We start from the raw sequence: 15,680 nt of genomic DNA, 5'->3' as shown, positions 1-15,680 counted from the left end.
TTCCTTTAAATTTTTGCCACTTTAATGAACTTCCATGGCACTTACTATTGCAGTCAAGACTTAATTACAGTTGACCCTTGAACAACAATGGGTTTGAAGTATGTGGATTCACTTATATGCAGATTTTTCTCAATAAATGCAGTACAGTACTGTCAATGTATTTTCCTTATGATTTTCTCAATAATGTTTTCTTTTCTCTAGCTTTATTGTAAGAATACATATACAAAATATGTGCTAATAGACTGTTTATGCTATTGGTAAGGCTGCCAGTCAACAGAATGCTATGAGTAAAGGTTTTGCAGAGTAAAAGGTTTATGCAGACTTACAACTGCAGGTGAGGAGAGGATCAGCATCCCTAACCCTCATATTGTTCAAGAGTCACCTATATAAATATATTAACTTTTCATTTTACCTTCTTAGGTTATCCTTTTTTTTTTTTTTTTTTTAAGATTTTGTTTATTTATTCATGAGAGAGACACAGAGAGAGAGGCAGAGACACAGGCAGAGAGAGAAGCAGGCTCCATGCAGGGAGCTGATGTGGGACCTGATCCCGGGACTCCAGGATCATGCCCTGGGCTGAAGGCAGGTGCCAAACCGCTGAGCCACCCAGGGATCCCCTAGGTTATCCTTTCTAATCATACAATATCCCTAGCAATATATTAATTCATCAGTTTGATAATGAGAGTCTAAAGAAAGCACATGTATTTTTAAAATATATTAATTTAACACTATTAACTACGATATGCCTTTTAGAAACCTTATTGCTGTTATTCTAAGTTTTGGCTTATATCAATACCCAGCACCTACATTACATCTTGTTTTCTACATATCTGCTTTTTTTTTTTTAAAGATTTTATTTATTTATTCATGATAGTCACACAGAGAGAGAGAGGCAGAGACACAGGCAGAGGGAGAAGCAGGCTCCATGCACCGGGAGCCCGACGTGGGATTCGATCCCGGGTCTCCAGGATCGCGCCCTGGGCCAAAGGCAGGCGCCAAACCGCTGCGCCACCCAGGGATCCCTACATATCTGCTTTTTATATTCAATTCCTTTTTGTTACTCATGCTGGAAGTTAAATTTTTTTTTTTAAGATTTTATTTATTTATTCATGAGAGACACAGAAAAAGAGGCAGAGACATAGGCAGAGGGAGAAGCAGGCTCCCTACGGGAAGCCCAATGTGGGACTCAGTCCCAGGACCCTGGAATCACACCCTGAGCCAAAGGCAGACACTCAACCACTGAGCCACCCAGGTGAACTGAAAGTTAAATTTCAACCTGAAAATAATGTACACTGCTAAATCTCATCTTGTCTTAATTTGTACAATACCAGAAATTGTGAATGCATTTCTACTAATCTTTCTTTATGCTCATAATCCTCAACTTATCACATCAGCAAATTTGTGTACTGAATAACTCACCTTATTTTTATCTGGAAAAATAAGGAATCCTATTCAGCATGATACTTGAGGTATTTACATGTTTGAGTCCACTTTCCTTTAATTCCCTGCTCTCCTACACAATAGTTGATCTGTTTTATTTTTAAATGAACAGTGACAAAGTTACAGAAGCTTTTAGACTGCCAGACTTAGGTTTGAATCTTGGCTTCACCTGGTTCAACTCTAGTAAAATGTATAATCTTGATCAAGTTACTTAAAGTTCTGGTCTTCACTTTCCTGATCTTTAAAATGGAAATATCACTTAAAAGGATAAATGGAAAATTAGATGCCATAAATACAGCATGAAGATTGGATAGTAACATTTCCCTTTTCTCTGTATTATTAAAAGATTTTACCCACTATTTGTAAAGCTATGATCATTACATACTGGAAGCAATTAATTTTTAAGTTTAGGCCAAGATCCAAATGAGTCATTGCTGACTTTGAAATTGCCAAACACTGTCTTTTATTGGTTTTACTGGCTAGAGTACATATTTTAGTAAGATTTTTTTTTAATTAAGTATAGCTGACATACAATGTTATATATTAGTTTCAGGTGTACAACATAATGTTTGGCAAGTTTACACGTTATGCTATGCTCACTGTGAGCATAGCTACCTTCTGTTACTGTATAACACTATTTTATAATACCGCTGGCTATATTTTCTATGCTGTACATTTTATTCCCATGATTTATTTATTCCATAACTGGAAGCTTGTCTCCCACTTCCCTCTAGTAATAACATAAATAAATAATAAATGAGATAAATGAATAAGAAGAGTAGAAAGTGATATGCTCACACTTGTCATCATTACTACTGGTAGATTACGACCGGCTATAACCATGCAATAGTTTTAAAGCCTTACATAAGTAAGTAGGACAGATATATTTGGAGACCCCCCCCCCCCCCAAAAAAAAAGCCTAAAGAAAATGGTACTATTTACTGTTCAAAGAAATTGATCAATTATTTCCTTACCTGAATCACTTGCTGCAACAACAACTGTTCCACCAGGAGCAAAAGGATCATTGTGCTTCAATGTTTCTACCTAAACAAATAACACAAAATCATGACTAAGAGAGGCAATGTTTCCTAGCTGAAACCTCATGGTCACACCAAAAAAAAAAAAAAAAAAAAAAAAAATTCTTTACAAGCTCTTAATTAAGAAATACACGCCACTAAAAATATTAGTATATGTTGTCGAAGCCAGAACAAGAAGCCATTAAAAATAAATAGATAGATAGATAGATAGATAGAAAGAAAGAAAGAAAGAAAGAAAGAAAGAAAGAAAGAAAGAAAGAAAGAAAGAAATACAAAGTATTAGGAATGTTTCCCCTTACTGATTTACAATTTCTTAAACTGAAATGACGCAAAATTTTCTAAGCTTTTATTGAATAATATAATATCCATTCAAAATGGTATATGAAACGTGCGGTTTAACAAGTAACTATCAAATGAACACCTATGTAAAAACTGCAAACACCTGAGAAGTCTTCATGTGTCCCTCTCCCAAGCACAATCTTATCCCTCCTCTGTAGAGATAATTATTACCCTGACTTTGGTGGCATTCATCTCTTTTCTTCATTATGTTGCTAATAGTACAAATATACACTATTTTAACTTTTTATACTGAAGTCATTTTAGATGTCTAAAACAGTTGTAAAGAAAATACAGAGAGTTCCCATATGTCTTTCACCCAGATTCCTCTGATGTTAGTACTTCATATAATCATGGTACATCTATTAAAACTAAGGATTTAACACTGGTACAAAACTATAAACTATAGACTTTATTTGGATTTCACCAGCTTTTCCATTAAGGTCCTTCTCCTATTCCAGGATGACATGTTGCATTTACGATGTATACTATTCTAACTCTTAAATATTCTAGTACTTAATATCAGAAAATGCTAGATTTATTTTGTAATTGTTATCTAAAAATAATTCTAGCATTCTGCCCAGCAGAGGAATACATACATGTGCTCCCAAGGTAGGGCAGGGAGAGGAAGGAATGAAGGGAGGGGGTAAAGGAGGGAGACCAGAGAGAGGGAGCTCTGCTAGAAAGATCTTGCTACTTTGAATAACTAGCCATGTAAGAATCTGGACCAGGTCGCAAGGGTGAGTGGCTACAGAGTGAGGACTTTACCATAAGTCAGGGATTCCTGCTTTAGAACTGCTTTCCTAACTTATTTTGGTTTTTAATCATAGTCAAACAAATGACATATTTAGGAAGAAAAGTGAACCTTCTCTTTCTGGCATTAAGGCCCTGTTAAGAGGCCAATGAAAGCCTTAGCAGACAGGTGAAAGGGACATTAGAAGGGTTTAGGAACATTTATTTCCGCTGACTCATAGCTATCAATGTCATCTGTATTACAGGCTCTATTTCTAATCATTAAGAAACTGGTTATTACAATTGACTGTCAAAGGATATCGCAGAGCTCAAATGATACATTTCCAAATAAAACAAATGTATTTGAAAAGGGAAAAGTATTGCTAACCAGGACTTGCAGTACATTCTCCCTTTATAAAAGAGAATCCATTTAAACTACTAGCAGAAAGAAGTAATTAACGCTAATGAAATTTTTAGAACTGAAGATGATAGTACTTATTTTAACTGATGCCAATGATATTATTATAAAACTAGCATACTAGCTTATATTCTAATTATATCTGCTGAATGAATAAAGAGCAATCAAAGAAAAACATTAATGTGGTCTGTAATGCCAGGTAACTTTGCATGGTTCCTAATACTACAGTCAAAATACCAGTGTGAGAGATAGTCACTGACATAAGTTACCAATTATTTTGCTTTCTTTCTTGAATTTCACAGGGAAAAAAAATCTAACAGGCCTGATTTTTAACAAAAGCTTATAGATTTTATTAGCCATCACAGAAGGAAATAGAAAAGTAGGCCTACATGAGTGTCAGGTTTAATTTCTATTCCTTCCTCATATACCACCTAAGAGGCACCTAAGAGGCCATTGAGACAGCAAGGGGGACAGGATGGACTGCGTAGCCTATGAAGGAAAAAGAGGCCATTAAAACTCTCTTTATGCTATGTTCAGTTTGATAATTAGGCAATTTAGTACACAGAAGTAATTTTCACAACTACGATTCAGATGGTATTTTTTAGAAATAATGTACCAACATCCTCCTACAAGGTCACCAAATTTATCACTGAAATTTCCTTCTACATCAGCCATCTACCCCTCACTTTGACTGTATGACTTAGTACCTACACAATGCCACCAGACACTAGCTAGGAGAGTAAGAAATGGCAGTTATTTTGTTTTGCTTTGGTTTTTTAAATTATGTCCCTCTGAGAGCAGAGATTAGCCTTGAGGGAATAGAAAAGACTTCTGGGGAGATTCAGATCTAGAAACATAATCAGAGGCCTGTTTGAAAAGAAGAAAAATTACAAAACACAAGGGCTCCGTAGTCGGGAAGAATTAAGTTTAAATCTTAGACTACAGGGGTGAAGACCTTAGATTTTGGTCAGATAGACCAAGGTTTGGACTCAGTTCTACCACTTACTATCACTTAACCTCTTTAAGCCTCATTTACTTTATCTTAAAAAAGAGGATAGAAACATGAGCTCATAGGAATAGTGTGAAGATTAAATGGGCAACACATGAACAGAACTTAGCCCCATAACTTAGGTATAGGAAGAGGTGAGATAAACATAGCTATTAATATATTGCCAACTTGGTTTTCTGTTCTGTTTTTAATTTTGAAAACAAGAGCAGTCAGCAAGGGCAATCCTGCTTTCACAAACTGGTGAGGAAAGAGAAAAAGTAAATACAACAAATGGTGGAAATTTTTCAAAAGGCAAGAGGAACAGGAGAAACTCGTTTTATTTTTTAAATTAGGAAGAGCTACTTTGGGTGTTTTGTTTTTTTGTTTTGTTTTTTTTTGGTTTCTTGCTCTTTAATGATAATAGCGAAGCATCAGAGACTAGAATAAAGTAAAAGGAAAAGAAATAATTCAGGTTACAGCCAATTTTAGAAGAATTTGGCAAATCGGTCCATACTGCAAACTAAGTATTGTAGAAAAATAGTATCCAGTAGCCTGTGGAAACCACAAATATTTAGTTACAAAGGCACTTCCTCACTTTTACACCAATGGAAAATACTAGTTGTTGGCCAAATAGTTCTTTAATTGCTTTCTTTCTTTTTTTTTTTTTTAGTTTCTTACTGCACTCAGTAAAGAATATCAAAATCTACTAACTTTAATAGAATCAATTACTCTTTTAAGAGAATATTCTTTTTTTTTTTTTTCCCTATCCATGATAGTCACACACACACACACACACACAGAGAGGCAGAGACACAGGCAGAGGGAGAAGCAGGCTCCATGCACCGGGAGCCCGACGTGGGACTCGATCCCGGGTCTCCAGGACCGCGCCCTGGGCCAAAGGCAGGCGCCAAACCACTGCGCCACCCAGGGATCCCTTAAGAGAATATTCTTAATCTAAGATAATTGGAAGACAAAATTTTTGCTTCAAATGCCTGTCAACCAACTGTTCTTTTTTGGGTCTGTTTTACTTATAGATGTGAAACATCCTGCTTAAAAGAATAAACCTTCAAATAAAAAATAAAAACAAAAAAATTCCAAAACCATTCATAATTACTGAAATTGGGTAATGGATACATGGAGGTTTCTTAAAATATTTCATTATATTACTCTATTTTGAGTATGTTTAAATACCCATAATATAAAGATTTTTTTATAGCCTCCAGATGTAAGCACTTAGCTGTATGACCTTGGTTACTTCCCAGTCCCAGTGTCCTTATTGTTAAAATAGGGCTACCAACATCTACCTTGCAAGGTTGTAAAGATTACAAAAGCCTAACAGTGGGAATTTGTATTTCTTTACAAGACTTACATGTATGTGTTACAAAATATGTATAAAATGTGTCTATAAAATAATATAAATGATTTAATCTTCTAAAACATTAATATTATTTTTAGGTTAATTTTCATTATTTCAATAATGCATACTACATGTTTCTGAAAAGCTTTAAGACTGGTTTTTGGATTTCCAATAATTTATTTTAAATATCCCAAATGGAATAATATTTGATCTTTATTAAGGATGGACTTGATTTTCAGATAAAATTAGTTATTCCAGCCAATTATAGGGGGTGATAACACTGTGAAATGCCAGTCTGAACCAAAAACTAGATGAATTGGATGAGATTGAAATTTTAATAGCCCATCAGAATTAATCTAAAAGAGGATCCTTTCATCACTGTATATTCCAAGAAACTCACTTAGGACGCTTGTTATTTAACAGTTTTTATCCCTCCCACTTACCGATGTATTACTGCTATTGCTGGCTGCACTGAAAGGGTCAGTACTTGAAGTGGCAAAGGGATCAGTAGAAGACTGCTTGAAGAAACAGTCAGATGCAAATGGATCTGAACCTTTGAAAGGATCACCTCCAAATGGATCTAAGAAAATATAGCACATATATGAAAGACTAAAAACTACTACACCAAATTTACTATCACCTGAAAGTATAATTGTCTTAATTAAAAGACATCTTGAACTTCTGCAGGATCTAAATGAGGTGCTTTGCATTACGATTATTGATCATAAAAAATATACAGCTGCACCTAAAATAACTTTAATTAATATTCTTTTTCCTACTTGTTCATCATTCACCCAGAACACATCAATAATTCCAATATTTATTAAACAAGGATTACCTGTATGCTAGGTTTAAATAATTCCTCTAGCTGATGATTCTAATTCTAGGGAAGGAGGAATCACAAATTCCTTTGTGATTTTATTAAAAATAGTCTTTCACCTAACTAAGTTATTTGGAACAGGTCTGGGAAGCATAACAAATGGACGCAAGATTTGCTTTATTCTAGTGTAAAATCCCAGGAAAAGAATGTCTTATAAAGCCTGACATTTAGTAATTCTTTAAGAGGTTCCCTTTTCCCCCATTCATACATTGCATTCTTAGAAAACAAAATGCTCTGAACACTGTAGTAGCATAGATCGTTATACTCATCTAGTCTTCGGCTAACAAGGAGAAATCAGTCTAAGGATTATTAAAAGTATCAAAATATAAACACTAATGTCATTTTTTAAAAAGTAAAGCTAATAGTTCACTAAGCAAATTCACAAGAATCTATCACTTTGTCTCTGAAAATGCCAGGCACATACAACATTTTAATGGGGCCTTTATATCAGTTTTAAAAACTGAATAAAAAGGAAGTCCACTTCCTTTAACTATCTAACTTTGATCTCTCATTTCTAAATACAATATAGGTTTATAATTGAGCAGAATCAAATTACAGCTAAGTTGGATTTCAATGATATACTTACCAATTTTTCCAAAAGGATCATCTTTGAAAGGATCACCTGTGATAAGTAGAAATCACAGTAACAATATTTACTGTTGTGAGACTGTTATTTAAAGGTAACTTTAAACAAGAGCAGTTTCTTTCTTTTTTTTTTTTTAATTTAATTTTATTTTATTCATTTATGATAGGCACACAGTGAGAGAGAGAGAGAGGCAGAGACACAGGCAGAGGGAGAAGCAGGCTCCATGCACTGGGAGCCCGACGTGGGACTCGATCCCGGGTCTCCAGGATCGCGCCCTGGGCCAAAGGCAGGCGCCAAACCGCTGCGCCACCCAGGGACCCCACAAGAGCAGTTTCTTAAAGCAAAATCTGTTTCATTAACTCTACCTCAAAGTAGATAAAACACTAAATGCCATGCACCTTTAGGAAACATTTAAAATAATAAAGAGTTAAGGCATAACACCAAGATACCTCACAAATGAAGCAAATTTTAATCGGAGCCAACTTTACTTATCCTTTGATCACAAGATGAGGTTACAGATAGAAGGGAACAGACAGGCACAACAGCAATAACTCTATTAAAAAAATACTCTTCGCAAGAATACTGAATGGGAATTACCATCACCACTATAGAAACAAAGACACTGAGCTCTTTACTACAGTATAAAATAATTCTAGAACTAAAGAGTCCAGAAATAAATCCTTACATTTACAGTCATTGATTTTTGACAAGAATGCCAAGATAATTAATTCCACAGGGAAAACATAATCTTTTCAAGAATAAAGAATAAAGCTAGGGATCCCTGGGTGGCGCAGCGGTTTGGCGCCTGCCTTTGGCCCAGGGCGCGATCCTGGAGACCTGGGATCGAATCCCACGTCGGGCTCCTGGTACATGGAGCCTGCTTCTCCCTCTGCCTATGTCTCTGCCTCTCTCTCTCTCTCTGTGTGTGACTATCATAAATAAAATTTAAAAAATTAAAAAAAAATAAAGCTAGACCCCCATCTCATACTGTATTCTAAAATTAACTAAAAATGGATCAAAGATCTAAATATAATAGCTAAAATTATAAAACTCTTAGAAGAAAATCTAAGAGTAAATCTTCATGATTTTTGGCTCTTAGACACGACATCAAAAACACAAGTGACTAAATACAGATAAATTGGACTTCATCAAAATTAAGACAACGCAAAATACATGAAAACATTTGCAAATCAAATATTTGATAAGGGACTTATATTCAGAATATGTGAAGAACTCTTACAAGTTGACAGTAAAAAGACTAGCAATAAAAATGGGCAAATTATTTGAATAAATATTTCTCCAAAGAAGGAATACAAATGACCAATCAGCACATGGAAAGACGGTCCACAGAAGATATTTGCAAATGATATATCCAATAAGGGGTTAGTATCCAAAATATATAAAGAACTTGTAGAACTCAACACCCAAAAACCAAATAATCCAATTAAAAAGTGGGCAGGATCTCCTGGGTGGCTCAGTCGGTTAAGCATTTGACTTTGGCTCAGGTCATGATCTCAGGGTCCTGAGATCAAGGTCCACATCAGACTCCATGCTCAACTGGGGAGTCTGCTTGTCCCTCTGACCCTGCTCATACTCTCTCTCAAATAAATAAAATCTTAAAAAAAAAAAAAGTGGGCAAATGACACGAATAGACATCTTTCCAAAGACGATGTACAGATGTTCAACATCACTCATCATCAGGGAAATGCATACCAAAACTACAATGAGATACCACCTCACACCTGTCAGAATGGCTAAACTCAACAGCAGAAGAAACAACAGGTATTGACGAGGATGTGGAGAAAGGGGAACCCTCTTGCACTGTGGGTGGGAATGCAAACTGGTGTGGCCAGTCTGGAAACCAGTATGGAGGTTCTTCAAAAAATTAAAAATAAAACTACCCTAGGACCCAGCAATTGCATCAATGGTATTTACCCAAAGAATACAAAAATACTAATTTAAAGGGATACATGCACTCCAATGTTTACAGCAGCATTACCTACAATAGCCAAATTAATGGAAACAGACCAAATGTTCATCAACTGATGAATGGATACCAAAGACATGGGGTGTGTGTGTGCGCGCACACACACACATGTGCATGTAGTGGAATGTTACTCAGCCAACAAAAAAGAATGAAATCTTCTCATTTGCAACAACAAATGAGCTAGAGTATTATGCTAAGAAAATAAGTCAGAGAAAGAAATACTATATGACTTCACTCATAAGTGCAATTTAAGAAACAAACAAACAAAAAAAGACCATGGGGGGAAAAAAGGCAAGCCAAGAAACATAGTCTTAACTATAGAGAATACACTAATGATAACAAGAGAGGAGTTCTCCTGGGTGGGGGAGAAAACATGGGTTAAATGTGTGATGGGGATTAAGGAGGGCATTTGTTGTCCTGAGCACCAGGTGTTGTATGTAAGTGATGATTCACTAAATTCTACACCTGAAACTAATATTATATTGTATGTTAACTAACGGGAATTTATTTTTTTAAAGATTTTATATTTTTTTAAATTAAATTTTTGTTCTAGACTTTATTTTTAAAGATTTTATTTTTTCATGAGAGACACACAGAGAGAGACAGACAGACAGAGACACAGGCAGAGGGAGAAGCAGGCTCCATGTAGGGTGCCCGGTGTGGGACTTGATCCCAGGTCCCTGATCACACCCTGGGCTGAAGGTGGCGCTAAACCGCTGAGCCACCTGGGCTGCCCAAGATTTTATTTATTTATTCATGAGAGACACACACACAGAGAAAGAGAGAGGGAGAGACACAGGCAGAGGGAGAAGCAGGCTCCATGTAGGGAGCCTAATGTGGGACTTGATCCTGGGACTCCAGGATCACTCCCTGGGCCGAAGACAGGCGTTAAACTGCTGAGCCACCAGGGATCCCCAACTAACTGGAAGTTAAATAAAACCTTGGAGGAAAAAAAAAAATAAAACTGTTGTAAAATGACCTATCAATTTCAATAAACTGACTTGGAAATAAATAAAATGCAAAAAGAGCTTTGACTCCAGTGGTATTTAACATAGTTTACATGGACACCAGGTATTTCAATTTATTAAACTTTTATTTCTTCAATAACAATATAGGCACCATAAGGGCAGGGATCAGGCTTCTAACTGCTATTGATTCCACCGTTTAAAAGCATGATGTGGGGATCCCTGGGTGGCTCAGCGGTTTAGCGCCAGCCTTCGACCCAGGACATGATCCTGGAGTCCCAGGAACGAGTCCCGTGTCGGGAACCCTGCATGGAGCCTGCTTCTCCCTCTGCCTGTGTCTCTGCCTCTCTCTCTGTTTCTCATGAATAAATAAATAAAATCTTTAAAAAATAAATAAAAGCATGATGTTGGCACATTAGTAAAAAATCGCTGGTTGACCTAAGAGTACTTAATCTCCTCTCCTGGTCCATAATATCTCTTTCTTTTGGTCCTTATTCTGAACAAGAAACATGCTCTTAATCAGGGGCTCCTCAGACATAATCAGTGGCTTAGTCCTAGAAGTGAGTTAGTTGCTTGAAGAGGACAAATACCAGCAAATATAACATATCACATCTCTACATCCTCCACTTTTGTTGTAACAAGTAGGATCTCAAAACTGAAGCCCTCATTCTTATATCGTTACATTAAAAAGACTTTTTTGGTAAATCCATAATATAAGAAGAGTACTTACTGCCAACAAAAGGATCAGACTGGAAAAAATCCAAGTTTGTGTCTGCAACTGGATCTGTCAGTGAACTGGATTCTGCATTAAATGGATCGCCCTAAAAATAATTTTAAATTAAAAAGTATTCTTTTAGGAACCAGTTTTAAGATTTTGAAATAAAATGCTTTGAAAAATATCAATGGATGGTAATACAACAAATATTTCTGTAGTCATAAAGCTCACTTAATACATTTTTCTTTCCTTAGTTTAAAACAGTGTGTAGCCCATCTAGGGAAACCAGTAATGAGAACATATACATACACACACAAATATATATATATGTATATATATATAAAATTATTTTTACCTCTTTTGAATGTCTGTCAGTATTAAATTCAGGACAAACTTTCTCATTAACAGCTGTAGTCGCCACTTCATTATCATCAGGCACACCAGAAGGCAGTATTTCAGGACTACTTCTTACCTACAAAATATTAATGCTACATGGACTAAACTATGTATTTTCTACTCAGCAGAGGAAACTGACAAAGGATAACCAAAAATTACTAAAAAACAAAAGACAAGCAGAATGTATTCATTAAATGAGTTCTCTTAAAATCTTTCTTTGGAAAATGGTATCATCAAGCATCAAAGTCACTCAGGCCACAAAATTTAACCACTTAACCACTTCCCTTTGGTCATCTCCCACCTAGCCTCCAAGTCTTGCTGTTTTACCTCCCACCTCCTCCTCAAATCCATTCCTCTCCATCTTCACTGTCACTATCATCCATTTATAGTATCATCATTCTGATCCAGCTTAACCTTCCAACTGCCTTCTTGCCTCCAACATGTGCCCTTTCAAATGACCCTTTTTAGAGTAGCTAAAGGAATAGATCTAAAATACGAATCTGAAAAAAAATAAAATAAAATAAAAAAATACTAATCTGATCAGGACTGTTTGGTTAAAGGTCCTTCAATGGCTTCCCACGGCTTTCTGGATTTAGATCAGTAGGAAACAGGGCTTAAGAAGTGACAGGGAAGGGCAGCCCGGGGGGCTCAGTGGTTTAGTGCCGCCTTTGGCCCAGGGCGTGATCCTGGAGACCCGGGATCGAGTCTCACATTGAGCTCCCTGCAAGGAGCCTGCTTCTCCCTCTGCCTGTGTCTCTGCCTTTCTCTCTGTCTCTGTCTCTCATGAATAAATGAATAAAATCTTAAAAAAAAAAAAAAAGAGTTTTAAGAAGTGACAGGGAAAATCTCCATATCACCCTATGTCTTTGAAGGATAACCTTTTGATTGCAATGCCTAAATAAAAACCAAGTCTGTTAATTTTATGTCTTTAATGTATTTCAAACTTGTATTCTTGTCATCATCCCTCCCATTACTGCTTAAGTTTAGGCTAAAACCATCTCACATAGACCATTCCAACAGTCTCTTAACATATCTCTGCATGTTCAGTCCCACTCTCAAATCCATTTTCTACATTTTTCTAAAAGGTAAGTGCAATTATGTCACGTCTTGCTTAAATTCTTCAATGGTTACTCAGTGCAGTAAGATAAATCCTCCAATGCTTCAAGATGAACCCTCTTGCCCTTTTTGACCTAAAAGTGGTCACTTTTATCCAGGTGCAATGCACATCATAATCACCCATGGAATTTTTTTGTAAAAATATATGTACCTGGCACCATCCCAGAAACTCTAGTTCAGCAAGTTTGCAGTGGGGTACAGACATCTATATTTTAAGTAAGAGATAATGCAGGGAGCCACTATAAGAGAGCCTCATCTCCTATCAATACTTTCCCCACCATCACAAGATATCCTTTGAGAATTTCTTCTGACTCTGTGCAGCATGTTTCTCTCATCTCATACCTATGTAAATACTGTTTTCTCTGCCAGGAATACACCATCTTCTTCTTTGCTTAACACTTCTTACTGTGAAGCTCACCTATAAAGCTTTCTCTATAAAATCTTGAGCCTCCTCCAAGCTGTCCTACCTGAATATCTCATGCTTCCATGATCAGAGCCCTTTAACATAGTATAGTGTTACAACTGCTAAACTGTATGCTGCTTAAAGGCAGAGTTACAGTCTTTTGTCTCTGCAGCTCTCATATATAAGAGCAGCACTGCTGCACACAGCTGGTACTTTCTAAATAACTGGAAGATAAGTGTCCTCAACATTATGAAATAGTTATTCTCAGTGTTGGGTGAGAATACTTTAAAAAAATGTTTTAAAAAGTTACTATCTATAGAGCTACTGTTTTGAAAACATGCTTTATATAATAGATTAGTCAAAATTAACTTTTACATTAGTTCAAAGTACTGGAACTGTTGGATCAGTACCTACTCTCTGCCTCTGAAAACAAAACAAAACGCAACTGTCCTCAGATGAGGCATGATTCTATATTTATATTAAGTATGACATCAACAAAAACTTTGATCTGTATCAGTTTTTTTTTTCTGAAGTTGATTATGAAGATTATAGAACTACTAGACTCACTGGAGACTCCTGGTGTATGGGCTCTGACTCCAAGTTGCCTTGGCCTTCAGCATGCTCATTAAGGTTAGCTGTTTCACTGCTGCTGGTGCTGAGGCTGCAATAATCTGTAGCACCATTTACAAGAATGCTGTGTGGGCTACTGCACCAATTTAATTGATTATTATGGCTTTCCAGCTCTTTCATTTCCATCAGTTTCATTTGCATCTGTCAACACAAAGTAGAAATACAAAACAGAATTTATTACTAGAAAGACACAAAAAATTTAAATAGCTACATCCCTAGGTTTGGTCAATGATAAATTTGCTTCCATTAGGGAAAATACTCTGGGAATGCAGCATGATTTAGAGAGATTTCAGTAATCCATCTCCATGAGTTCTCTTGAAATTCCAGTATATATGGATTCACTTTTGTACATCTTTTGAAAGCTTCAAGAATTTTGATTCAATTATCCATATTTTGGTGTCCTTTTGGTATAACTAGAAAAAGGGTCAGCATATTGGGAAAAAGACAGCAAAGTAACAGAACAAGGGAAGATTTTGTGATGAAGTTTTGGGGGGCAAAAAGGAAGCTGAGGGAGAGCACACAACATTTTGGAGCTATCTATACTCCTACTGGGAAGGAGAAGAGTGAAGACTAAGGCAAAATGAGCTACTGTCCTATGCTCTGGTATTATTTATTAATGGGCTAGAGTCCTAGGAAGTGGTAAATCTAAGCTATTCCAAATATATTAAATAAAGGACAAAGTAGTTTGGATTTCAGTATCCAAGTGACTTTATATTCCTGGAACAACGGTAGGACAGAGAGGCAGAATTCAATAAACTGTAATATATATTAAAAGAAAAATGCTGGGGCCAGAGGCTGGGGAAAGATGATGCTTATTCATACTAACATCTATAATAAAAAAAATAAATTAGTAAATATCTCAAAGAAATTGAAGAGAGGGAAAAATCAAAATATGCTTTTAGTGAAAGGCGTAATGAATGAAATTTTACTGAATAGTTCCCATTTTTCATAAAATACATTTTTTTATATTACATGCTGTATTTTTTGTTTTTAGCAAATATAAATATTTCCTACTGACATTTCATGAATCAAGACTCAGTGCCTCTGGGGATCCCTGGGTGGCGCAGCGGTTTAGCGCCTGCCTTTGGCCCAGGACGTGATCCTGGAGACCCAGGATCAAATCCCACATCGGGCTCCCAATGCATGGAGCCTGCTTCTCCCTCTGCCTAAGTCTCTACCTCTCTCTCTCTCTCTCTGTGACTATCATAAATAAATAAAAATTAAAAAAAAAAAGACTCAGTGCCTCTAATCTTATTTTCTGCATGAGGTTTTTAGGTTGCTCATTTTGGAATCTGTTATTTACCACAGATCTTTCCAGGGTCATAACCTGGGAAAAGAACACTATATTGGACTGGGAAAACAGACGTCAATTGAGCTCTGTCACCTTTCAGTTAAGTGACCTTAGTCGAAGTAACTTCTTCAAGCCTTCATTTCTTAATCCTAAAGTAAGAACTATCTCCACAGATGATTAAATGAAGCAAAGATATATTTGAAAGAATTCTGTAAAATGTAAATGTCTGTGCGTAAATAATGGACAATGTGCATAAAAGTGCCTAGCACACTAGCATTTTCTCACCATAATACGAATTAAGTTTCCCTGTTTTTTTTCCACTAATTCACTCCATTTTTAAAAAGTTAAAAACATTGAGCTCTTTGAGAGTAGGGACCATAACTTTTGCTATCACCTTTGTATC

The 15,680-nt window shown here is 36.1% G+C and overlaps 1 protein-coding gene across 4 annotated transcripts in view; it reads right to left on the bottom strand.

Annotated features, from left to right (window-relative positions):
• EPS15 (epidermal growth factor receptor pathway substrate 15) overlaps positions 1 to 15,680 on the bottom strand; it is a 143,019-nt gene that overhangs the window by 25,414 nt on the left and 101,925 nt on the right. For 3 of the 4 annotated variants that reach the window (XM_038558055.1, XM_038558052.1, XM_038558053.1), the window contains exons 16-21: positions 13,924 to 14,127; positions 11,797 to 11,913; positions 11,457 to 11,547; positions 7,775 to 7,810; positions 6,752 to 6,888; positions 2,415 to 2,484 (exon numbers count right to left, since the gene is read on the bottom strand). In XM_038558055.1, coding sequence (XP_038413983.1) covers positions 2,415 to 2,484; positions 6,752 to 6,888; positions 7,775 to 7,810; positions 11,457 to 11,547; positions 11,797 to 11,913; positions 13,924 to 14,127 — 655 coding nt within the window. The remainder of the gene's footprint in view (positions 1 to 2,414; positions 2,485 to 6,751; positions 6,889 to 7,774; positions 7,811 to 11,456; positions 11,548 to 11,796; positions 11,914 to 13,923; positions 14,128 to 15,680) is intronic. The other variant, XM_038558054.1, reaches the window with a different exon arrangement.

This window comes from Canis lupus, chromosome 15 (assembly GCF_011100685.1).
Source record: "Canis lupus familiaris isolate Mischka breed German Shepherd chromosome 15, alternate assembly UU_Cfam_GSD_1.0, whole genome shotgun sequence".
Taxonomy (NCBI): Eukaryota; Metazoa; Chordata; class Mammalia; order Carnivora; family Canidae; genus Canis; species Canis lupus.
Note: the sequence above shows the minus strand (reverse complement) of the source record. Positions and strands in the feature narration are given on the sequence as shown.